At 50.3% G+C, this 24,099-nt stretch overlaps 2 protein-coding genes across 10 annotated transcripts in view; both read right to left on the reverse strand.

Annotated features, from left to right (window-relative positions):
* The window catches only part of PUF60 (poly(U) binding splicing factor 60), a 32,937-nt gene extending 32,722 nt beyond the window's left edge, over nt 1–215 (reverse strand). For 2 of the 3 annotated variants that reach the window (XM_026088338.1, XM_026088337.1), the window contains exon 1: nt 110–215. In XM_026088338.1, the coding sequence (XP_025944123.1) occupies nt 110–136 (27 nt within the window). In that variant the 5' untranslated portion in view covers nt 137–215. The remainder of the gene's footprint in view (nt 1–109) is intronic. The other variant, XM_026088340.1, reaches the window with a different exon arrangement.
* Nucleotides 216–1,802: 1,587 nt separating this feature from the next.
* Nucleotides 1,803–23,072, reverse strand: NRBP2 (nuclear receptor binding protein 2). 7 transcript variants are annotated; one of them, XM_026088344.1, is made up of 18 exons: nt 22,926–23,072; nt 22,509–22,610; nt 22,167–22,256; nt 21,146–21,186; nt 20,958–21,052; nt 20,637–20,660; nt 20,221–20,304; nt 19,427–19,482; nt 18,542–18,637; nt 16,628–16,760; nt 16,332–16,434; nt 16,127–16,177; nt 15,297–15,432; nt 7,788–7,841; nt 5,995–6,058; nt 5,044–5,099; nt 4,071–4,126; nt 1,803–3,128 (listed from the first exon to the last, which is right to left on the reverse strand). In XM_026088344.1, exons 1-17 carry the CDS (start codon nt 23,031–23,033, stop codon nt 4,109–4,111), a joined length of 1,311 nt encoding a protein of 436 aa, XP_025944129.1. In that variant the 5' UTR covers nt 23,034–23,072; the 3' UTR covers nt 1,803–3,128; nt 4,071–4,108. The 7 variants fall into 7 exon arrangements, 3 of the variants coding, with proteins under 3 accessions (XP_025944129.1, XP_025944128.1, XP_025944130.1); XM_026088343.1 differs by lacking the exon at nt 4,071–4,126 and having other exon boundaries at nt 22,926–23,071; XR_003257144.1 differs by lacking the exons at nt 1,803–3,128; nt 4,071–4,126; nt 5,044–5,099; nt 5,995–6,058 and adding an exon at nt 11,544–11,865.
* Between the last annotated feature and the right edge of the window lie 1,027 nt (nt 23,073–24,099).

A 24,099-nucleotide genomic window follows, 5' to 3' on the forward strand; every position in this document is an offset into this window, starting at 1 on the left:
TGCGGCACCCCGCGGCCGAGCCGAGCCGAGCCGCCACGCCCGACGCTGCCCAGGCCGGCGGCGCCCGCGCCCAGGCTCGGCGCGGGACGGCGGCAGGCGCGCCACTCACCAGGGAGATCGTCGTTGTAGCCGCCATTTTGTCCACCCCGTCGGCAGTCGGCGCGGAAATCTCGCGACAGCTTTCTGGGGCGCGCGGACCGGGAAACTCTCGCGAGATCTCCGGCGTGGCTGGAGGGGGAAAGAGGGCAGGTTTTATCGCGAGAACTCCGGAGCCTCGCGTGCCCCGGGGCTGGTGGGGGAGCGGTTGGCGCGAGCTCTTCGCTGCTTCCGCTTCCGGGCGGGGCCCGCCGGGGCGCCGTTGCCGGGGCGACCCCTTCGCTGAGGCGGGGGGGCGCCGCCCGGCTGGGCCGCGCCGCCTCGGGGACAGAGGCGATGCTTTAACGTGCTGGAGGACGCTAAAAACGGAGGGTCCCGAGCACCACAGCAGCCCTTGGTCTGCGTGCGGCCCCCCGCAGCTGGGAGCCGCTGGCTGCGGCGCCCTGGCAGAGCCGTGTGTGCTGAATGGGGACTTTGAGGGCGCCTGCGGGGCGCGTCAGCCGAGAACCGCTGAAGCGAAACCTCGCCCTGCCGCCCGAGCTCGTCCCCAGCCTTTCCTCTCTGCTCTTTATTCCCTCCACGCGGGTCCAGCCTCCGATGTACGATTTTAAACTTGCAAGTAATGGCAAGGTCAAGCAGCCTGAAACAGGTGACCTGGAGAAATGCTGCTTTGACATACAGAGGGCCCACGAAAGACACCACTGAATGCACATTCCCAATATGGCTTTGAAAGAAAAATGCCTTCAGTAAGGCAGAGAGGTGTGTTGTTACGCTACACTGTTAAACTAGCACCAGAGTATTGTGGCCTGTTGACATGCTGCAAAAGAGGTGCTGAGAGGCTGGGAAATGTTAAGGAGAAAGCTGTAAGAAGTTTACAGATTCTGAAAGTCTATCTTAATGGTAAAAGATTTAGAAAATTCAAGCTGAAAAGGCTTATCAAAAGCAGCTAAAAGATGACTTAACATCCAAGTACCTATCTGATGAGAAAGTCTTAGATTGCAAAGGTTCTTTTCATCTAGCAGATAAAGGTACAGTATTTGAATTGAACATAAAAACTAATGTACCTTATTTCCAGTCTAAAATAGGCCGTTTCCAGTTAACCACTGGAAAACATTACTTATTAATGAGACACAATGGATTCCTATGTTACGCAATCTTTAAATTAAGACTAGATACTTTACTAAAAGGTGTGCAATACCATAATTATAATATATGGGCAGGAATTACAAGAAACATGCAAATGTGACTGCAGGATTTCCATTCTTACGCTCAGGTTGTTGCTAGTGCCAGTGCAGCCTGTCACATATTCAAAACATCCTGCAGTAGCTGGCTAACAACTCACCATTGCTGAGCGCAGCATGGTCAGCAGAAGGGAAATCCATCAATCAAACTGAGCTGTGACAATGTTAAACAAGGAATTCAGCCAGGTGAAATGGGTTACTGCTCATTGCAGAAATGAGACAGATGGTAAATGAAGGAAGTTACCAGTTTGTAGAGTCAAGTGCAGGGTTGTTCTAGAGAAAAAGAATAATCTCTGAATCAAGCAGCTGTATGATGCTTCTTCACTGAAATCCTTCTCTACCCAATTTACCTGACTCTGTGGATAAGCCTGCTGAACTCAAGGAAGCTATTTCACATCTTCTTGGTTTAAGTTGTAAGAGCGACTAAGAAATTCTGGAGCGCTTTGCTCAGTGCATCGACTCCTCTTGTGAGTTACTTTCAACGGCTTTATTGATTTGTCAGTCTCTGTAAAGTTGGCACAGCTTAGCACAACTGGGAAAATACAGCACAATTTGACAGCTCAGCTCATAGCATCCTAGCACGGCGGACCCAGCCCAGCGTAATACAATTGCCGCAGCACAGCGAAGCCAGGGCAGCGTAATGCAGGCAGTACCACAGGGAGACTCTGGCACAGCACAGAACACCAGCATAGCACAGCATGATACAGCCGGCACCACATGGCACAATGTGAACAGCATGGAGCAGCACTGCATAGCTTTTGCTACACAAATAATTCCTATTTGCATTTTTCACCAATTGAACCTGACATGCTCAGCAGCTAGGATTGCCCCTTTCTCCAGGCTGATGACTGAAGTTCCAAACACCACAGGAGAAACAGGGAAGGAAGAGACATCAAGGCTTTTCCTTAAGATGTCATGAGATTTTGGAAGGCCATAAGACAAACTGGGGAATGACAAGGGTTCTGTTCAGCACCAGTGACACTTGCTGATCCATATGTTAGGACGCAGCTGATGGATTTGGATTTCTTGAACTTCTTCCCATGCCATGTCAAGTCCAGCTCACAAAGTCCTCTCTTCAGCTTAGACCAAGATGTGCAATTCTAATTAAAAAGCATCACAGTGGTTCATCTGTGTTGGGGGAATCTTAACAGAACAGGGGAAGTTGTATACAAAGAGTGGAATGTGGCAGATAGCAAACTGCCCCAGAGCTTTCCAAGCCAGCTCCTTTCCTCCCTTCTGTAAGTATTACCAGCTGGCAAAGAGGAAAAAATAGCTTTGGGACCTGCAGTGAAAGAGCTTATCATTCCCAGAGGCAAATTTATCAATTTGGGGGACTCTTGCAGCAGCTTTGCATCTTCACAACCACCACCAGCAAGGGGCTGCAGGAGTGCTACCCCACGCCCCCACCGCCTCACAGCTCTCTGGCTTGCTGCTTCAGGAGTGAGGACCACAACATGTATTCTTGCTTGGTCCCGATTTCTCATGACGCACATGTAATTTCTCGTGCTTGTGGATTTCTCCTCCACTTGCTGTTGTCTTTTCACACCACAGCTAAGGCATACACCTCTCATGGACTGTAAAGATTCAGTCAGGAGTGAGCGGCCTGGTCAGTCCTGCTGGAGGAAGTTCGGTCAGGAGCCCCACGGTTTCTTCTAGTCTGGTACGCTTCCCACCCCCTGTACTACAGGGGGACCACTCTACGCCAGACTGCAGTGAGGTGACTCACAAGGGAGGAGATTGGTATTTGTGGAAAGCATTTTCCAGGAAGTTAGCCAGTTTTTCACAGTCATCCTAAAAGAAAAGAAAAAAAAAAAGTCAAAGGATTAATTCAGCTTGGATACCTTGGATGTCTCTTCTCTTTCCTTACATGATTCCATCCCAAGGCATCAGGTTTCATATCTGACTTTTAATACGGGAAGAGTACACCTTGCAAGCACATCTGGAACATGCTACTATTCATTATCGTATTTACTGAATAACATCACATGACCTATCAAGAACGGAGCCTTACTGTGCCGGGTGCTATATAAATGCAAAAGACCACACTGTTCTTTGGATCTAAATCTAAAATCTAAAAGAACAAAACCTGTCCAGCTTTTGTTTAATTTAATTTAAGCTTAACTAATTTATCACTGGATTTAAGGTTATTTTCTATGGCTAGCTGTTCTATAATACCCTCATTCCTATCAAAAAGAAAAATTAACATCGCTTTTTGTTGACTTGGCAACTATTTTGTACAGAAATCTCTTTTCTTATACATTCAGGAGTAGGTGGTTTCTATCATAATTAGTAGTCTTTTCACTAAGAAAGAAGTAACGTAAATACACAATGGTATGTAAAGGGGGCAAAACAGCCTCACCTTGTGTCATACGGGTTTTTGGAATTGCCAGAAACCAACTTGAAATTCTCACTCAAATTAAAAAAAAAGAGCTAGGTGTTTTACTGCTGCTCAAAGGCACCCTGTTGTCACTACTGCTGCTAAATAGCCTACCCAATACTACTTTTATTTTAAGAAAAAACTTGGATTTTGAAGACAAGATTTGTAAGGTATAGGTGATATATTGTTAGACCAACCACTATAGTTGGAAAACCAGATGAGCATTTGGGTACACAAGTCCTTCAGATCAGAAATAGGCAGGATACTTCTAAGCTAAACACAAGCTCAGGACACTTGCTCAGAGTTTAATGAGATATGAATCAGTTATACCATCTGAGAGAAAAGGTAGTTGGTACCTGTGGAGTAGAAAAGATGTTAGAGAAGGGAAGGCATGTTAAAAGGAGGTTATCTCCTAGGAGAAAGAAAAAGAAAGGTAATTTACAGTCTGTGGAACACAGGCTAGTGAGGTATATTTTACAGCACTAGATTGCCCCAAATGCTATTTATTTTCCAGAGGACAGGAGAAAGCACCCCAGTGTTTCAGTGCCAAGCTGCATAGTCACCATGCTCAGATGAAGAAAGGAAGAAAGTCTAAATGTACTTTTCGTAGGTTTACTCACACAAATTTTTCACTCAGTGAAGCTGACTCCCTTCTTGTCTAATGTCAGCATCCAGAATGAGGAATTCTCCAAACTTTGCCTATAGCCCCAGAATTCCTAACTTTTACAAAGTAGAAATAAATGTATCTTTAATTCTCTCCATGCTGTCTTTCCTTGAGGCTTTTCTACTGTTTGAATGACTGGGCTGATCTGAACTGTTTCTTGGGATTGTACCACCAAGCGAGAGCCTGGAAGTACAGTGCTGGGGGTATGTGGTCTCTTCTGGCAGGCAGAAGTTTGCAGGTGACTGAACAGCAGCTGTCTGAGCAACACTGGCTATTGGGGCAATTTCTCTGGGAGATGGGAAGTGACCTGAACTTCCTTGTCTGTGGCAGCTCTTCTGGTTTTCACATCTCAGAACCACTGCAAGTTTGATGTAATCAATGCTGTGACCCTGTTATTGCGATATGGCTGCCATTCAAACAGCAGCCTGGAGTCAGGCATGAGCAGAACGTGGAGCAAAAAAACCAGAAGTGTCACTCACTACAAGGCAGAGTGAGTACAGCATGGAGCTACAGGCTGGCCTGTGTGACTGCTCCCTGGCCGCTAGAAGAGGAAGGAAATAGCCCTTATTCCTTGGAGGCACAAGGTGTCGCATGGATTTGGAGACTGCTGTTGAAAGCACAAGGCATGCACGGCTGAGATGATGAGGAGCAGCTAGCAGGCTTACCTCATGGATGAATCCATAGTGCACCAGCTCTGTGGCCAAGTCCTTGGAATTATCAGCTGCAGAAACAAGGAATGGTGAGAACAGAAAATTTCATGCATCTCTTAGTTCCTCCTCTACCAGTAAAGAGCACCTATCCTGAAACACAGCACATCTGCATTCTGCTTTGCAGACACATACTATAAACCTTTGGTTGGCTGAGCAACTGCTAAGTAGTCCTGGGGCAAACAGACCACACAGGTGAGCAGTGAATGACTGTTGCACAAAGTTCTGGGCTGGAATGAGCACCAGCCCCAAATTAGGCAAAGCACAACAGTCTTGGCAATATATCACTGGGATTTTTTGCTTATTTTGGCTCAGCATGAAAAGCAGACAGGCTACTCCCTGTAGACAAAAAGCACAAAAAGCTGAAGTAGCAACTCCCAAGCATGAATTTCTAAGCTTTATCTTTTAGTTTGGCTGCAAGGCAATAAGGTGCTCCTGCATGTTTTAGAAGGAACCTGCTGTGCTGGACATGCTCTGAAGACCCTTCCCCAGAGCCACAGGGCTCCCTCAGAGGAGAGTTTACCTTCTCCTGTGAAAGGTATCATGGAGACTGCACCAAAGTTGGGAAATGAGGGAAGAACTGACCAGCACAATCCTGACAATTCAGTGTCACCCCTTTAACAGACATTCAGGGTGACATGCATATTCCTGCTGGCCCAATGGTTCACTCTGGGGTGCAAGATACTAACACATGTCAAAGGTTGTAAGGTCAGTGTCTGAGAGCACAAAAACTGGTACATGAATATTAGGGTTTAGTCTGGTCTCCCAGTACAAGAAGGAAAGAAAAGCTGACTGTAAACACAATCTGTGGATCCAGGACCTCAGTGTTTCTGAGCCTAAATCTGACCAGGGCCATCAGGCAATACTTCTGCATCTATGCATGAAAATGGAACTTGAAAGTAAACCTACTTGGCAGCAAGTCGTAGCTCAACTGTCGATGCAATTTGTCCTCCAGGATCAGCAGGAGAGTGAGCTGCAGAAAGAAGAGAGTGCACTTTACAGACACCGGTTTCTCCCTAAGAAAGGTGCTGACTCTTCCATCAGCACTAGAAGCTGCTGGCAGGGGCGAGTACGGGTGATGCTGGTAACTACTGACATGCTGGATGTCTTTGTGGAGGGGATAGTTTGAATGTCTCAGGGAAATATTCTCTCTCTCAACAGTCACAGCTAACCTTCAGCTGTTAAACTGGAAAGAGGCAGAGTTAAAAGATGTCCACACAAAGATACCAAGGACTTTGTGTCCTGCAGCCAGAGCGGGGAGATGGCTTTGCTCTTCTTAGGGTTTCTTTTATTATAAAGGGGCATGATCAAAGGTGAGAAGTCTTTTTTGGGAAAGGAGAACTGTATCCATGGAATGCTGTTAGCTGGAGGGAAGATTTTGATCAGAAGCTCTCTGGCCAAGAGATACCTGCTGACTAGAGATGAGGAGTGGAGGTGAGTGTAGGCTCTGAGGCACTCCCTAGGATGCAAGAGAAGGATCCTTCTTCCTCTGCTTCAAATCACAAGCCTTTGAGGCTGAATGCAGGATCTTCCCAGGGTCACATATGGATCATTTATCTCTCTGCTTGGCCATGGGAACTGAAATGTGTGAAGGGCCAACTCCTGATGCATGAATGGACATAGTGTCCATTAAGGTAGGCTGGGTGCATCATAAAACATTTCAGCTCAAACTGACAGGTGTTGCATGCTGCAGCTTATGCACGCCTGGATGCACTGGCTGCACACATGCAAGAGCCACTCTGGACAGCAAATGTACTGCCTCATGGCGGGGAGTTCACTTAGCTCTGAGGAAGGTTAGTGTCACTTGTGAAGGTGATTTCAGTCAAGCAGCAGAAAGGCTGCATTTTGTCACCTCACTGTGTATTTGTGTATGCAAACCTGTTTACAATATAAGGCCGGTTTCTTTCAACAAAACTCATAGTGTGGACCAGTCACATGTATCGATGCTGATGATTTGCCTCAGCATCACTTATACACAGCAGGACAGCCACCAGTTCACTGACCTTGTGTCTCTCACCAAATCAAGTTTAAAGTGTGCCTGGCCTGATTTAATCTCTGAGCTGATCCTCATTCCATTTCTCATCAGCCTCATGCTTTTTCTCTTAATCACTGTTCCTTTACTTCGCTGGGGAGAGAAGTCTAATTTATGGTAACTGCCAGGATTGCTTTGCTTGCCATCTAGAAAACTGGCAGCCAGCACTACTGACCACTTATCAGCCACAGTAGCTTTGCTATTATGTTGTTATTAAGAGTGGTCCTCTTATCGCCTGGCACCATCCTGCCCACTGCCAGCCCATATGCCTCTCCAAACTCCTCCCTGGGCTGCTCTCTCCTGCTTGTGACTGTGCCACTACTGAGACACCTGGAGGAACCTTAACTGTATTTAGTAGCTGGGCTGAAGGGCTGCTGGGGGAGATTTGTCATCTGATTATTCATATATAGCCTAGAGGAAATGTCTCTGCAAATCTGTGTAACCGTGTCTAACAACTCCCACATCTCCTACTAGGCTGTGAGATTGAACTACTTGGTATTCTATGTCCATGCAGTCCTAGCATGCTGGTCTCACTACTGAGTGGGTCCTTTGGGTACTGGAGCAAACTAGTGAGACCAAACTTTGTCCCAGTCAGATACTGGAGATGCAGGTCTTGCCCCAGTGCCTCATCTTGGTGGGGTTGGTGGAGTTGGTGGGGCTGGTTACGTACGTGCCATTGAGTCTTGTCTTCATTCAGCTCCATGTTACATTGCATTTGCACCACCTAGAAGAGGCCAAAATAAATATCATCCTGGCCACAGCCCCTCTAGCTCCCTCAGCTCTGCTTTATTTATGCTCTCAGAGATGACTCTCAAATTCCTACTTAAACTCCATAATCCCAACAGCCAACCTGATCTTTCACCTCTCTTTACATTTCTAGGAATTGTCCAGGTAGAACAGCTGAAGGTTTATTTAGTCCAATATCCAGTTACAAACTGTGCCCAACATCAGCTGATTAAGAGGTAGGTAAGGAAACCCTGCAAAAGTTGCAATTCTGGAATAACTTTACAACCAGGATGAATTCTTCTGCCCCATTTGTCAGGGGAAGGCCTCCCCTGAAGCCCTGTCCAAACTGTTGGTTATGTTTTAATACGGTATTTGTTCACGTTCTTATGGGATGAACCAATCTTAAAACTAACAAAAGAGAGAAACTGAAATCTCAAATATCACTAAAATGACATATGGAGTTTCTTTTGGAAACCCAGCACAGCCGCTTTAGTCACAGGACATTCAAATATGTTAGATAAATAATGCTTTTTATTAGTATGTCAGCTTCAAGGTTCTATGAAGTGATAAAATGTTTCACACCAGAAGTCATGTTATCTGCAAAAAAGGAAAGCCAGAGAGACAGCATGCAATTGATCAGCCCAGCAGACAGAAACCCCAGTAAGGAATCAACATTCCCATTCCATGCAGACTCCAACAGTATTTCACTTATATGCAGACAAACAGCCAGCTCCTGAAGCTATGCAGATGAACTAACAAGTTATATGTAGTCTCCACAAAATAATCATAAACTAGATAATCTGTTTGTTGAAATTGGTCTATTTTTTTCTGATCTGATTGACCTCCTGCCCTGGCAGGTAGTTGGAGGCCTTGTTTTCCCAGGTTAACTGTGCTGTGCATTCCCACGCCTCCATCTGGAGCTTATGCTCAGGGGCGAGTTATAAGCTCGTTACTTCCTCTGCCCCTCTAACCCCTCTATTACAGCTCCTCTCTATAACGAACATCCCCAGGCTTTTAGTTCTCCCACTCAGGAAACTCTCTGGCTTCTGACCTTTATCTTCTCCAGACCATCCATTTCTCCTCCAAGAAGGGCTAACCAACATGACTGTGTACCTACGGCAGGCACCTTGTCCTTACCCTGAGTGACTCCAGTACAGTGTCTGGCTGTGTACTCCTTTGTTAATGTGCCGTATCACGCTGAACCGTCTAGCATCTTGCAAGTATTGTCAAAGAGAGGGCTGATGTCTGAGTGCATCATTACCACTTGCCCCTCAGCTCTCTCTGCCTGATGGCCCATGATCACAGAATTATTCAGGTGGGAACAGACCTCAGGAGGTCTCTATTTCATCCTCTGCTGTACTCGCTCCTGTTTTTCAATGTTTTTCTTGCACTGGGGGCCCGAAACTAAATGCAGTGTCCAGAGGCAGTATAATAATGATGGTGTCAATGTTACTTTGTCCAAGATAGTACCATGGACATATTGGCCCAAGCCATTTTATTCACATTCTGCAGCATCTGGGCAATTTTTAACACCCACAGGGAATGAAGGGTAAATAGCATTTATGATGATGAAGAAAAACTGTTCTAGGGAAGCATTGTGGGCTTTCACCCCAACTTTCTGACCTACCTGATCACAGCAGGAAGACACATGGACTAAAAGGAGCAGCCGTACCACACTAAAATGGGTATTCCTATTTGTTGTCATCCCCTGTAGCCTGCTTGTTGAATTTTGATACAGCTCAAATATTTGTTTTTGGAGCACAGGAGCCGATAATAGTTGGAGTGGGCAGAGCTGTGAGTGTGTGCAGAACACACATGTGGTCACCTGTATCTGTTATCTCTTCTCAGAACTGCTTGCTAAATTGAACTGCACTGATGAAATCCCTCTATCAATCTCCTTAGCTGTGATACCTGCAAATCACTAGGCCCCCGGTGTTGAAGCCACCACACATCACAGCAGCCAAAATCACTTTCTCATTGCCCTGTGCCACTCTCCCCTAGCCCAGCTGTTCTCTGGTCTTGTACCAACAGGGTGAGCTCGCAGGCTTGGGAGTCATCCTTTGCCCTGTGCAAAACCTAGAGCATTCTTTCACACGTACTGCTCCTAAGTGATGGCAAGGTACAACAGCACACAAATAATAACAATATGCTTCTGAGATCCTTAGCAACTCATGCTCTGTGGCTGTGCTGGCACCTCAACCTCCCCAGCAAGAGCCAATTCCCCATGGGCTGGCAGTGCACAGAACTATGGTGCTGGTGCAAAGCTCTTCACAGGTGATACATGGAGTCCGAAGGGCGAAGGAGGTAAATTAGTAGTTGTTTAGGCTCCAGAAAATCCAACTGGATTACAGGCTACCAGTTTTTCAGAGCTATTAGGAAACATCCACACAGCGCAGAGACTGTGAATAAGTCTTCTGCCAGTCCAAGCTGAGGCATCTGCATAGGACAATGATGCTACCTCAAGCGCAGAAGAAGCCTACAAACCACTCTGCTCCACGTGGATTCTTGCCCTGGGCATGATGCCTTCCCAGGACAGCACCAGGGACTCTGGTGTGGGAGCTAGCATATTCTCTGCCTGCTCATAAATCTGTATCAGTGCCTGCACCAGACACATCCTCTGGACCTTTCACCTTTCTCCAGCGCTATGGAAGACACTGCCATCTACCCTACCATTCAGCCATGTAACTTAGGCATAGTCTCTGACTCCATCATCTCTCTCTAGATCCTCCACTATCAAAGAATACAAAATACAAAATAAGGTATTTTCCAACATTTTGTATCAGTTATGATGGCTTGAACCTATTAAAAAAAAAAAAGAGAGAGAGAGATAATGCCAGATTGGACATTTGTATCATAAACTACTCTAACTAATGAAAAACCAAAGACAGGTAGGAGTTCCCCAGAGCTGGTCTGAGGATTCACCTGCACAAAGTACTCTCCGGGTGACAGTAGGCTCAACTGTGACAGAGGAATCCTTATGGGGTCCTGTTCTGAGGTAATGCCTATGGCTGATATTGATGGACTGGCCATGGGATCAACAGCTATGGCAATACTTCAGGGAGCTCAGGAGCAGGCAGGACAGCAGCATCATGACAGATATTTTCTAAGTCTATCTTCTTCTTTTTGTTACTTTTTACCATGTTTTCTAACTTCTTTGTCTAGTCAGAAATATAACCCTTTGCTTTGCTGGAATAAAACTATTTTTCATTTTATCTAGTGATTAAAGGACATTCAAATGAGTCTCTAGACACAGGGCACATTTATTTCCTGGAAACAGTGGTCCAAATAAGTCAGTGCTGCAGCCCTCTGGGGCACCTATAACTAAAGACAAGTTTTAATATTCCAGAAAATGGGCATGGGGAGGGGAAAAGGGGATTGCTCACCAAACTGAAGAGATGGATGTGGGAGATGGCCACATTAAGTGCTAGGAGATGGGAAGCATTCCTTCTGGTGAGCCCTGACCAGTAACTGTCTGGCAGTGAGGCAAGCCAGTGAGATATGTCTGCAGGACACAGCACAATTGGTCTAGCACAAAAATACAGCACAGTACAATTGGTTTAACCTAATCTAGCGTATTATTTCCATAATGAAATGATGAAATGTATTTAGGAAGCCAAAAGAGGCTAAAAACTCTTTTACTTTAAATGAACTGTTGTTAATGATAACTCACAACCATGTGGTCTTGAATGTGCTGAAGTACCTCTCGGATGGAGGCACTCCAAGGCTCTGTGCCCAGTGGCATGATTGCACTTGGTATCCAGTTCACCAATGAATTTCAGCTGCTCTTATCGTGGTGCAGAGCAGAAGTCTTGCATTCTACTTGCCAGCTGCCCGTTCTCTCCCTTGGTATCAGCACAGCTGATGGTAGTTGGGTGATAATTTATCACTTCACACATGCAACTGAAAATAAATTCTTCTTGGTAGCACCTATTTCCAGCCAGATCATCCAGCTGACTTCACACATTGCAGAAGTGCATGAAATGAAGCAGCCAGGAACGTGATGAGGGCAGAACCGTCCATTTCTGTGGAAGGGTTGTCACAGTTAAACAATCTGTGAAATTCAGTTTTAGTGCTTTCAGAGCTACTATCCCACAACTGAGGACAATTATAAGTGAATTTCACCAGGAGAAAAAAACAAAAACTGCAGAAAATGTGACTAAAATTCAAAGCTACTTAAAACAAAATTTATCAGTTGGCCAGAAAGCCTGATTCTATACTTAAGGAAGAGGGCAGCTAGGTAAAATCCCATCCAGGGCCACTGGCAAAGTAGAAGGTAAGTCAGAACCTCAAGCTACTCTGCTGCAGCAGAACAAAGGGAGCCTGGTTTCCTATGGATCTGTACTCTACACCTTCCAACTGCTTTACCTGGCCTCCTCCACACGCCTTCATGTTCACCCCCATGCTGTGCTGCAACCACCTTTCAACGCATTCCTCGCCTCTGTGGCTGTGCAAGTGGCAGCACATGCTGTGGTGGGCTGGGACCCCTACCAGGCTCACCAGTCTACATCAGCAGCAGTTTCTTGATATCTGTCAGAGAATCAGCTTTCCAAGGGATATTGCAGGAATGAGAATTAGGTTTAGCCCTATACAGCACTTTTAACATTAATTTGATGCAAGTATGAATTCATAGTTCGTACTATCCGTGGTAACATGAAGACAGTGGCACAGGTTTTTAAGGATGGGGCAAGCAGTCACACAGAGAACTGGGTCACTCTGGGAGGCTGACACGCTCAGTGAGTGGTACTTCACATAGCTACATGTGAAGTAATATATTTTGGAGCAAGACATCAATACCACATCTTACAGCTTGGTTGGGGCGGTGGGGGAATCATCCTGACGGGATTTAGGGTCACAGTGAACAGGCACTTGAGCATGAGCTCCTGGTAGGATGCTGTGGAAAGAGACAACTTGTAAGAACGGACGCAAGAATGACATGGGGAAGGAAAGGTAGGGTATCCCACGTTTCCATAAAGCATTGTTGAAAAATGGGAGGACATTCAGGAAGCAGCCATAAAAATGATTTGAGGACTGAAGAACGTGCCTTCCACGCTTAAAGAGTTGATTCCCTTTAATTTATCATAATGAAGAATGAGAGCTAACTTGTCTACAGAATAAAACTGTAATTACAGAGAGGAAATAACAGGTATAAATTTGTTTTTAAGAAACAAAAGGCGCATACAGACCAATATGAGTTCCTCTGACTGCTCTCAAAGTTGGCTGGCAGTCAAGAAGACAAAAGCCGCTGTAAGAAGTGCTGTGCCTGAGCTATGTCCTGATGATGGGGGCTGTCTACAACATATGCATGCCAGCAAAGGACAAGTGCCGACTCCTGCCCTTGGGAAGGAATAATCCCTGGCAAGGACACAGGCTAGGACTGCCTGTCTTATGAGCAGTTCTGCTGGAGAGACCCTAGGGGTTGTGGTGTGCAATGAGCGGGATATGAACTGCAATGTGCCCTGGCAGCAAGGAAGGCCAACAGCATCCTGGGCAGTATGGACAGGGGTGCAGCCAGCAGGCTGAGGGAAGTGATTATCCTCCTCTGCTCAGGACTTGTTAGACTACATCTAGATACTGCATCAAGTCTGGGGTTCCCACACATGAGAGACATTGAAAAATGAGCAAGTTCAGTGGAGGGCCACCAAGATGATAAAGGGCTGGAGTGCCTTCCCTGTAAGGAGAGGCCAAGGGAAGGGAGGTTGTTTGGTCTGGAGAAGGGAAGGCTTTGGGGGGATGTAATAGCAGCCCGTCCATACCTACAAAGGGGTTACAGAGAAGACCAAGGAGCTAGGCTCTTTGCAGAGGTGCACAGCTGGAGAACAAGAGACAATGGTCACAAATTGAAGCAGGGGATGTTCTAGACAGGTACAGGGAAAATTTTATCAATGTGAGGATAATTAAGAAGGGGACTAGGGGCCCAGAGAGATTGTGGGGTCTCCATTCTTGAAGGTTTTCAAGACCCAACTGTGTAGAGCAACCCAGCTGGATTTCATTGTTGGCCCTGCTTTGAGCAGGAGATTGGACCAGAGAGCTCTTGAAGACCCTTTTCACCTGAATGACTGAAAGACACAACAAGACCCAACACTGGAAACCAAGTCCAGAGCAGTCTGAATGGGAAACATGATGCACAGTTCCCTCAGTAGAAGCGATTAAGCACTGGAACCTGCTCCTCAGAGAAGTGATGGTTTTGTAATTTCAAAGTGTTCTCAAGCCCAAACTGCCCACCCTTCCCGAAAACAAGCCTTAGACAAACACACATTATGCCCTCAATGCAGGGATACTAGGTGAAATCCAAGAGCCTAGAAGAAAAAGACTGTCCTGGAGATCCTAGACCTAGCACCTTAAACTCTTACTCTGTTACATTAATAATTCAGTAAATCATGAAAGAAGCCTGCAAAAGTATATGCTGCCATCACAGAATCCCAGAAAATTAGGTCTGAAAGGGATATCAACATGCCATCTCGGCCCAAACCAGGCCCACCCTTCCTAGGCTAGGTCTGATATGTTTGTCTAACCTGTGTTAGACTTCCAGCAGCGGGTAATTTGCCACTCCTAAATTGCCCATTCATTCTCACCACTATCAGAAACCTCTTCCTAATGTCCCTGCTAACAGTTTAAACCTGTGACCTTTTGTCCTGTCACCCAGGTGATGGAGAATACATGTCTTTTCTTGCTACAACAACTATTTACATACTTAAACCCGTCAACCCATTTCCACTCTGTCTTGTCTTCCTTAGGCCAAACAGCCCCAGTTCTCAGGCTTTTATAACAAAGCAAGTTTTCTAGCTTTTGTTCTTCAATGGATGCCTCCAATCAGCCCACATTTTTCTCAGAGCACACTGCCTCACGCTGCAGCACGGAACAAAGCAAAGGGATTACACCATGATTTTGGAAGGCTTCACTTCTGCTTAAACACCCTAGTGTTTTGTTTGCCTTTTCTTGCCCTGCCCCCCCCCTCCCCCCCCCCCCCCCCCCCCCCCCCCCCCAGCACCCCTTCCTCCACTACCATGACCTTCCTGTCCGCAACTTCAGTGTCGGCGTGCAGTCCCGTCTGTTCAGCACCAGGCAGAATAGCACCTGGTCTCAGCTGGCATCTCAGTATGCCACCGCAGTGTCAGTATGAAATGATGAGGGGATTTCAAACCCACATCCCAGCAACAAGGCACAGAATATACTGTGCCACAGAGCTGCCTGTAAAAACGGGATGAAGTAATGCAGTGCCAAAGAATCAGAACCAACACGGCTGCTCCAAAAGGTCCCAGGTGAATTTGACTGTACCAGCTCCAGCCAAAGGGAGCATCAAAGTCTCAGAGCAACCAACAGAGCGAGGAGAAATGCTCTCACCAGGGTTGGACTTCAGTGCCTGGCCAAAAGGAGAGGTGCTCCTGGACTAGAGAATGAAGACTTTCTACCTATTACCAGCATGGAATCTGTCCCCACCTAGATATGACCTTACCTTCCTGGTCTCCACATCAAAGGGCTCTGGGGTGGGGGTCTTAGCTTTCTGGGGGTCCTCCTGGGGCTGGGAGAGGACACGTGGGAGGGCGTGGGGTCTGGATACAGCAAAGTTCATCAGGGGGTAAATCCCATTCCTGTTATAGAGACAGAGAGATGACAACGAGCTGAGCCCGGCACTCTGTTATAGCCCTGACGAAGGTCAGCCCTTGGAGGGGCACGGCCACGGCCCTGACCAGGGATCTGTACCAGAGGAGCGACAGTGCTGGGAGACAGGCGGCACGGTGAGGAGGTGCCAGGCCACAGAGCTCCCCTCACCACTGACACTGCTGCCCAGCTGCAGCCCAGGCACGGGGAACTGCAGAGGGGGAGTGAAACAAATGACTGGGCAGCGTCATACAAATAGAAAACTCCACATGTGCTGCAGCGCAGTCCCTGGCCCTGGCACCACTTCATGCTGCCTGGGGAGTTGAGGGCAGAGAGGGACTGGAGACCAGAGCTGGACCGACACGTTATGGGTCAACCAGCCCTACGTACGCACGTGCAGTTTGGGCTACTTCTCTTCCGGAAGCTGAAACAGTGCCAGGGAATGCTTCTGGACACTGCAACTTGACCATCTGTGGTTTTAAATGGTTAACATGGTCCCTGGCATGGCTGGGCCTAGAACCAGCTGCCACCCTCCCAAACAACACCCAGAAGTTAGTAGGGGCCAGGGTACAGACTGACTGGTACAGACACAGTAAGAGGGTCTGGATCTTTGAGGTAGAAGGGATCTACATGCCCAAAGAACAGGGTGTGTGATGGGATCCCAGGGACGTTCCCACAACCCACCTGACATCCTCTAGAAATTTGTCAAGTTCAAGGAAGGAGACCTCTGAGTACCTAGGAGAGAAACAGGATGGGAAAAATCACTGGGGGGAGCAGGAGAGAAGAGCAGTGTGAAGGACTACTGCCATGACACCGGGATCACCAGGCTGGCCACATGCCCTGGTCTCCTTCCTAGGGCTGCTCCAAGATCTCCCGCACCAGCCCTCACCTCCACTGTGCTCCAGGCCGACCCTCTCTCCGGATCTCTGCCATCACCATGTTCAGGTCCAGCTCCTTTATCTTCTCCTCCACCACGTTCTCTGGCATGAGATCTAGGGCAAAGGCAGAAAGGGGCGTCAGCTGGGAGCTCCTGTACATGCGGGCTCTGCAGCACAGTCCCCAGTGAGGATTTACAAGTCCACCGTCTTTTTCTCCAGGTTCTTCTGCATCCCTGGCTGTACTGGGGCAGGAAACCGTGGGAGCACAAGCTCAAATGGGGCATTGTGGTTTCTTCTGGTTACTCACACTGGTTGTTGATGAAGCAGTGTGCTGCCAGCAGTTTAAGGGAATGGACCTCAAAGAGCACCCGGTGGAAGAGCAGGTTATTAGCTGTTGGCCGCTTGTCTGGATTGAAGGTCAAGCATGACAGAATGAATTCCTGAGGGCCAAAAAAGAGGCATGAGCTAGAGGCAAAGCAGGACTTTCCCCCTGTTTCATCCCCACTACTGCCAGCCCTCACTCCCTCTCACACTTGCATTTCCCCGGGAAGCAGATTTCAGTGGCTGGTTCCCGCAGCAGGCAGCTCCAGGCAAGGCAAGGCGCGTACAGCGCACCCACGCCGAGAGAAACCCCCACCCCTCCTGGAAGCGGCAGCGCTCCACGGCAGGCTGTGCGCTGCTGGATATTCAGAAATAATCTGGCTACAGGACCTCTGTTCTCTGCTTGGTCTCATCCAGAGGAAGGAGGACTCTGCAGTGCAAACCTACCAAAAGCCTACGAGGAGAACAGGCAGAGGTGTGTTCTGGCAGCCAGCCAGAATCAGCTCTGAGAACAGCAGCCCACCAGGAAAGACAGTGGTAGGACTGGAGAAAGGGCAGGCTGAGGGAGCTGCACGGATTCATAACAGTGGCAGGACGGGGCAGGTGCTGGCATCTGCCCATTACTGCTCCTTGATGGTAGAAAAGCAAGATGCTCTGCTCTATGCAGTGCATGCTTCTGCACGCTCCATCCTGGGGCCTGTCCTCTTTAATTGCTCCGTGCAGCTTCTGTAAGGGCTATTCAGAATAGACAAAAAGACTAAGCAATGATCAGAGGAAAAATGATAGGGTGGGGCACCCAGAAACCCTAATCCCTCTGAATCAGCTGCTCCTAAAACCATCAGAGGTGAACAGTGAAGCCACTGTGCCTGGTGCTAAGGGTCCAACTGCAGAAACTCTCCTTGGAACTAAGGGGTAAACTAAGGGAACTACTGCATAAAGGGGGATAGGACTTATTATGGGATGCCTAGGGGAATTCTGGGACTGAACAAGAGAATTTGGGATTGTATGAACTTATTGTGGAATGCTTCAGGGAAGGGCCAAAGGAGGAGAAAGGGAGGGATCAAAGTGGGTCTGGGAAGAAAATGGAGGAGGATGAAAAGGTGCCAGCTGCCTGTACGCAGGTTGCTGGCCAGTACACTTGTCTAGCTGAGCCCTGCATCTGATCACCTCAGTCTATTCTATTTTTTTTATTAAACACTATTCCTAAGTATTTACAGTGTAGATTTGCCCTCTATTCCATGTGAATGTGTGTGTGAGATTCTCCAGCGAATTTCAAGCTGAACTAGCTGGTAAGTAGAACGAAGGGTCTGGAGCAGGCAGATGCCAGAGAGACCATGGGTCTGACTCGGTAACAAGGAGACGTGTGGGACAGGGGGCTGAGAAAGGGATTTCCTGAGCATCAATCCTCATACACAGGAGCCGGCGATTTGCGCTGTCTGTGTTTATGAGAGTGCCGGTAAACACTGTTCTCCAGTCTGCGTTGAGCTGTTTCTGGCCGGCTGTGTCTGCGCAGAGCGTGTGTGTGCACGTGCACGTGTGCACCTATCGGGAATTTGCACTCAACCTTGCTACTGGCAGGACTGGGAAACAGCAGTAAGGACCAGCCTCTCATCTCAACAAGCCCAGGAGGGGAGGAAACCCCGTGTCCTTCAGTTCATGAGATCTGGCTACTCTTAAGTGTGGTATACCATTACTCAGCAGTGGTATAATCTTGTGCTTTATCCTGGAGCAGCCAGGAATGTCAGGCTGCCTCCATCGGGATGCTGACACTCCAGATATCAGCTGAGGAGCAGGACATTCATGGGAAGTTTTACACCTCATGAAGGATGCCTGAGCCCCGTATCTGGGACAGGCTTTAGCCGTGGGGCTCTGTCCCTGAGGCTCAACCAGCTGCACTCACCCGCATGTTGGGATCATCCAAAGAATGTCGTGCACGCACAATCGCCTCCTCTGAGACCCGCGTGTCCCCGTTGGTCTGGATCTCCAGCACTGCCATCTGCGGAAGAAGGAGTGTAGCCGTGTCTCCATGCAGCCAGCCCAAGTCAGTCCACGAGGGCTTCCCAAAGGGACTTTCTCCTGGCAGGGAGGCAGTTGTAGCGCTCCTCGCCAGGACACACAACCAGGCCAAGTCTGTCTCAGGCCCTGGTCATGACTCTGGGCAGAAGGTCCAGATCTCTGGGGCTCCCCAGTGCTCCCTGGCAGCTGCCTCTCTGCCCCCGGGACCCACCGCCCAACTACACAGTGCTCCAGTCTGCTCTCAGGTTCCTGGCAGGGCCGACGCCGGGGGCTGCTCTCTGGGCACCGCGCAGGAGGGCGGTCAGCGTGGACGACACCAACGGCCCCGCTTGCCAGTCCGCGCCAGCTGGTGCGGACTGCAGCGAAAGAGGTCCTGCCCGGCAGCGCATGTCTCCTTGGGAGCAGCATGGTCCGTCCCTGCCCTCTGTGCCATCCCTTCCCAGGGCCGTCACGGCCACAGGAGGGAAAGGAAGCGATGGCTGAGAGGCACCAGCTGAACGCAGGACCGGGTGAGCTAAGCCAGTTGCTGTGCCCAGGGCAGAGTGGGCCACAGCAGCAGCAAGTGTTCCACTGAACCCAGCAGTGATGTCCCTGACACTGCGAGGAAGCCCCCAGTTCGGAGCGAGGTGGGGAAAGGGCAAAAAGACCACCTGGGGAGCTCTCCAGACCACACATGATCCCCAGCAAGTTCAGCCAGAACAAATCCACCCTGCCCTGAAACCAGGGACCACGTTCAGTTCCCAGGCTCCGTGGTAGTCCTGCTCCGTACCTCCAGTGCGCACATCCCGAAGGAGAAGATGTCCACAGCAGTCCCATCAGCCTTTTCTGCAAAACCAAGCCAGAACCACATCAGACCAGAGTTCCAGGCCACCACCTGTTCAGGCTGGGGGCATCCGCTTGCACCCGTGCTTCATCCCAGCACCCATCTCTCTCCCTGCACACCCCTGCCCTCATCCCTGCCCACCCACAGCCCCCTCCCTGCACACACCTGACCTCCCTCTCGGTTCATGCCTCCCACTCCCACTTGCTTCCCTGTCCCCTAGCGCACATTCGCTCTCAATTACCTACACAAACCTTTCTTTTATTCCCCTCAAATTTGCCCCAGAATATTCAAGATGGGGAATCACATCATGAATTTGCACATGGCATAAAGATTCTTTACTCTGCTTTTCCCCCTAATCATTCTAACATTTTACATGTTTTTGAGTGTTGCTGAGCCATAAGCTGACCTTTTCTGAGAACTATCCACGGTCGTGCTGAGATCTTGTTCCTAACCAGTAACTGCTAACATAGAGTCCGCTACCATGTAGGCACGGCTGTTTTTCCCATATGCGTAGTTCTGCACTAATCAACACTGAATTTCACCTACAATGTTATCACACAGTCATCCACTATCAGGAGATTTTCTGTGACTCACGGCCAATAGCTTTAGTTTTAAATACAATGAATAATTCTGTATTGCAGCAAACTTACTGCACCTACATTTTGCACACGAGCCCTCCTCCACTTCCCTCTGAGCACCCGCTCTGCCTGCATCCCCCCTCGGACAGACCCTGCACTCACGGCCATACTCCGGGGGAAAGAAATGCAAGTTGCGCAGCTCTTCTCTCTCAATCCTGATGGGGCTTCGAAGATCATCTGGGATGGCTGTGTTGGGGAGCAAGAAATGTTCTGACTCACAGCTCTTCTCTTAATCTGTCTCCCCATGGCTGCAAGCACAGATAGGGGCTCCAAGGTAGCAGGGAGCTCTGCATTTGCTCCCGCCCGTGCAGACCACCCATGGAGCACTCGCTCCCCCAAGAGATCCTGCTGCTCCCTCAACAGGAGCAGCAATTCCCTGAGGAACGAAGGTCCTTCCACCTGCAGAGCACCAGGAGTACTCCTTGGTACTGCAGTCCCTCACAGCTGAAAGCATCCCCAGGGCCCAATGAGTGAGGAAGGGACGGATGTGCTGGGAGAGGTGGGAGAGGGGCACTCACCATTTGCAAACACCCTGTGCCAGACTGCCAGCCAGCGCCGATCCAGAACCAGAAGAGCCAGAAGGATATGGAAGAGAGGGCAAACAGAAGAGAAGGTCACTCTAAATGCACAGGTGATGCACACAGCTCCCTGAGGGATCCTGCAGGTCTTGCTTCAGCCAGAGCCCCTCAGCTCCCTGCAGGTCACCATCCACCCAGACACCCCAGCGCCTCCCTGACTTCACATCTCTTACAGCTGTGACAGCTTCCTCTCGCTGACTATTGTGTGATGCATCCATCAGCATTTGGAGCCGTGGGCCTGGGAGGGCTGCAGCTTCCTACCTGAACCGATCTTTATGAGCCCATTGTGCTGGATGAAGATGGTGTCACTTGTGAGGTTGCCGTGGATGATGGGAGGGTCACAGGAGTGCAGGAAGCTGGGGAAGGCACAAAGCCGCACTGAGCATGTTATCAGCATCCAGCCCAGCGAGAAGCACGATGGCTGATGGCACGGGTGGGAGCAAGCTTACCTGAGAGCAGAAAGGATCTGAGTGCACCAGCGCTTCCAGGCCTAGAGAAGACACCAGAGCTTCCAGTCAGACAGAAGCACCCATCAGAGCCTAGAAGTCCCCAGCAGCCGGAGCAGGATCATTCCTACCTATTATCCAGTAATCAGGGAAAGCAGCCCTCCGCTAGCCCTGGGGAGACTATTACTCAAAGATGAGCCACACACTGTCCCAGCCACAACAGTCTCCTTTGCAATCCCTGTTCGGAGAATACCAGCAAAGCTGAGAACTTCAGTGCTACGATCCTCATTTAGCAGAAGAGAGCTCTCCTGAGCACTAAACCCCAGCTGGGAGCATGGACAGACACATCGCAGAGAGGGGGCAAAGGCTGGCTGTGGTTATGGGGTCCCTGCCCATGATTTGTACATACAGACACGAGCAAACTCTGCACACGCCAACAGTGAGCCCCAGTTCTAAGAGCGCATATCTGCTCTGCTGGGGTACTGAGCCCAACCTCTTGGCAGGGCTTACGAGCTGAAGCACAGGGTCCCCAGAAGAGTCGCTCAGCTCCTCAGTCACAGCCAACTGAGATCGGCCTGCAGAATCATTAGTCAGACCCAGACCGAGCAGGCTTTGCAAAGGAAACTCGTTCCTTCTGCCCAAGCTGCAACCTAGCCACAAGCCCGCCATTCCTCGCCGAAGGGGAGCGGAGACGCAAGCCTCCCGAAGCAGGACGCAGCCCCAGGCACGCTCAGCACTTCACCGCAGCAGGCTCCAGCACCAGCTGGCAGGTTCCTCCCTCCGAGGGTCAGATCCCAGCAGCATGCAGTGGGCTCTGCGTTAAGGGGATCTCTGGGCTGCTCCGAGGAAGCTCTGCTCGGACTCTGACCCTAACCAAACCCACAAGAGAGAGTCTCTGTGCAGCTCGGGGAGCAACCGTACGCATTTGTCCTGCTTTATCGAAGAGCCCTTTCCCACTGGGCACAGAGCTACACACCGCCTGGGATGCCCAACCTCCCATGCTTGTGCTCCCAGCAAAACCTACCCTGGCATTCATGGCCTTGTGGTTTTTCTTGGTTTTCTTCAGGAACTGTTTCAGACTCCCTGAGGACACGTATTCTGTGATGAAGATGACCTGGGAGGGAAGGAAGATGTCAGCTTTGCAGCCGCTCCGCAGAAGCGGCACCTGCGCACGGCCCGCAAGGCTCCGTCAGCAGCCAGCACGCCGGCTCGCGTGCCCGAGCCCAGCACAGGATCAGACCTGGCCGCTTGCCTGAGGGAAGGAAGGAGGTTGCTGGGGATCGGGATGAGCAGCAGCACTGGGACTGCTGTGCGATTCGCACTGGCATCCCTCCCACACCCCCGTGCCTCCCGGAGTCCTCCCTACCCGCGCCTTCGAGTCTTTCACATCCAGCCAGTATTTGTGAAGCTTCACAATGTTGGGATGATCCACCAGCACCAGCTGCTCGAACATGGTCTTGATCTTCTCCTGCGGGCAGAGAGGGAGACAGATGAGGGCGGCAGGGGCAAGCGCGAAGGGGTCCATAAGGACACTGCCAGGAGCAGGGGAGCCTGGTGCCGGGGAGCAGGCTGTGCCTGAAGACACAGGGAAAGCTGTTCCCGGGGTACAGAGGAAACACGGAGCTGGCGTTGAGGGCTGCCGACCCAGGCAACTGCGCTGCTGTGACACTGCTAACGATGAGTAACAGGGAGCAGCACCGTGGCCTGGGAAAAGGAGCCAGCCAGCAGTGTCAGGAACGCGCAGGGAAGAGGGCACGGATCTCACGGGGGACGGATCGCTCACCTCGTGTGCTTTAAAGGCCTTCTTGTCAGTGAACAGCAGCTCGTTCCACACCACCTCCACGCCCTCCTCCGTGTCCATGGCAAGGAAGGTGCTCTGGATCCCCGGCATGTTCCCCTGATTCACCTGCAAGCCACCAGAAGAGGTGAGACAGTCTGGCTGCACCCTGCCCACGGCTCCCGGCCCCACCAAAGCCCCCAGCTGAAGGACGTGCTGCATGGACCTGGATCGCCTCTGCATTGCCCGCTCCTGCCGGGACTCCTGCCCGCAGGAGAGCCTGGCCGGGACAGGGCGAGCAGAGCAAACACCCCGACCTGACGCCTTTTCTGCCCTGCCCTTGGGAACGGGGGTCCTGCCACATGCCGGGGTGGTCACACTTAGCAGCCCCAGGTGAGGGACGCAGACACACTCGCACTGCACAGGGCAAATCAGAAGGTCCAGACGAACCAAAGCCGTAACGTCACCCTCATAACATCTCAAGGTGGCTGGGGCCAAGCTCACCATGCCCAGGGTCTGTCGCACGAACTCCCACCCCTGGAGGCCAGAGCTGCGTCTCTGGCCCCGCAGGGAGCAGTTCTGCAGATGTCACCTCCACGAGCCGCGTCCAGCAAGGACCTGGCCCATGGCAGCCCAGTCCCTGCGCTGGGTCTCTGAGGAAGCTGCCTTGCGGGCAGCACCTCCCAGCAGCGCCAGACTGCAGGTCCCCAGGCCAGTGGGGATCCGGCTCCAGCCTACAAAAAACGTGCCTGAAAGGCATCTGGTCCCAATAGAGACCAACAACGCAGAGATCACCCCAACCCCAGGCACCCGCTGGGGCCTGCCTCCTGGGAATGGCGCGTGCTGCTCCCCAAATCGCTGTCTGCACTGGGGGCTGAGCCATCACAGTCCCGCTCATCCTCTGCAAGAGCATCGCTGCGTGGGACCAGCCTTCAGCTGCCCCAGACCTGTCCCTGCCTCTTCCAGCCAGGAGCTCTGCAGGGGCGGTGTGCACCTGCGGGATCTGCAGGCAGCTTGTGTGGTCCATGGGCAGCCTGGGAGGTCTGCAAGGGCCATGGGCAGCCTGGGAGGTCTGCAGGGTCTGCAAGGTCCATGGGCAGCCTGGGAGGTCTGCAGGGTCTGCAAGGTCCATGGGCAGCCTGGGAGGTCTGCAAGGTCCATGGGCAGCCTGGGAGGTCTG

This window comes from Apteryx rowi, unplaced genomic scaffold (genome assembly GCF_003343035.1).
Source record: "Apteryx rowi isolate R43461 unplaced genomic scaffold, aptRow1 scaffold_766, whole genome shotgun sequence".
Classification (NCBI taxonomy): domain Eukaryota; kingdom Metazoa; phylum Chordata; class Aves; order Apterygiformes; family Apterygidae; genus Apteryx; species Apteryx rowi.

Bases quoted from the DNA above. Each gene is read 5' to 3' on its own strand.
- NRBP2 (XM_026088343.1), bottom strand. From the start codon at position 23,033: ATGCCGGGGATCCAGAGCACCTTCCTTGCCATGGACACGGAGGAGGGC. The intron at 21,187-22,166 runs GTAGGTTTTGCT...TGTCTTCTCTAG, and splicing joins ACAAGGCCATGAATGCCAGG to GCCTGGAAGCGCTGGTGCAC. The intron at 16,178-16,331 runs GTGAGGGCTGGT...TTTCTCTCCTAG, and splicing joins CGGCCTGGAGCACAGTGGAG to GTACTCAGAGGTCTCCTTCC.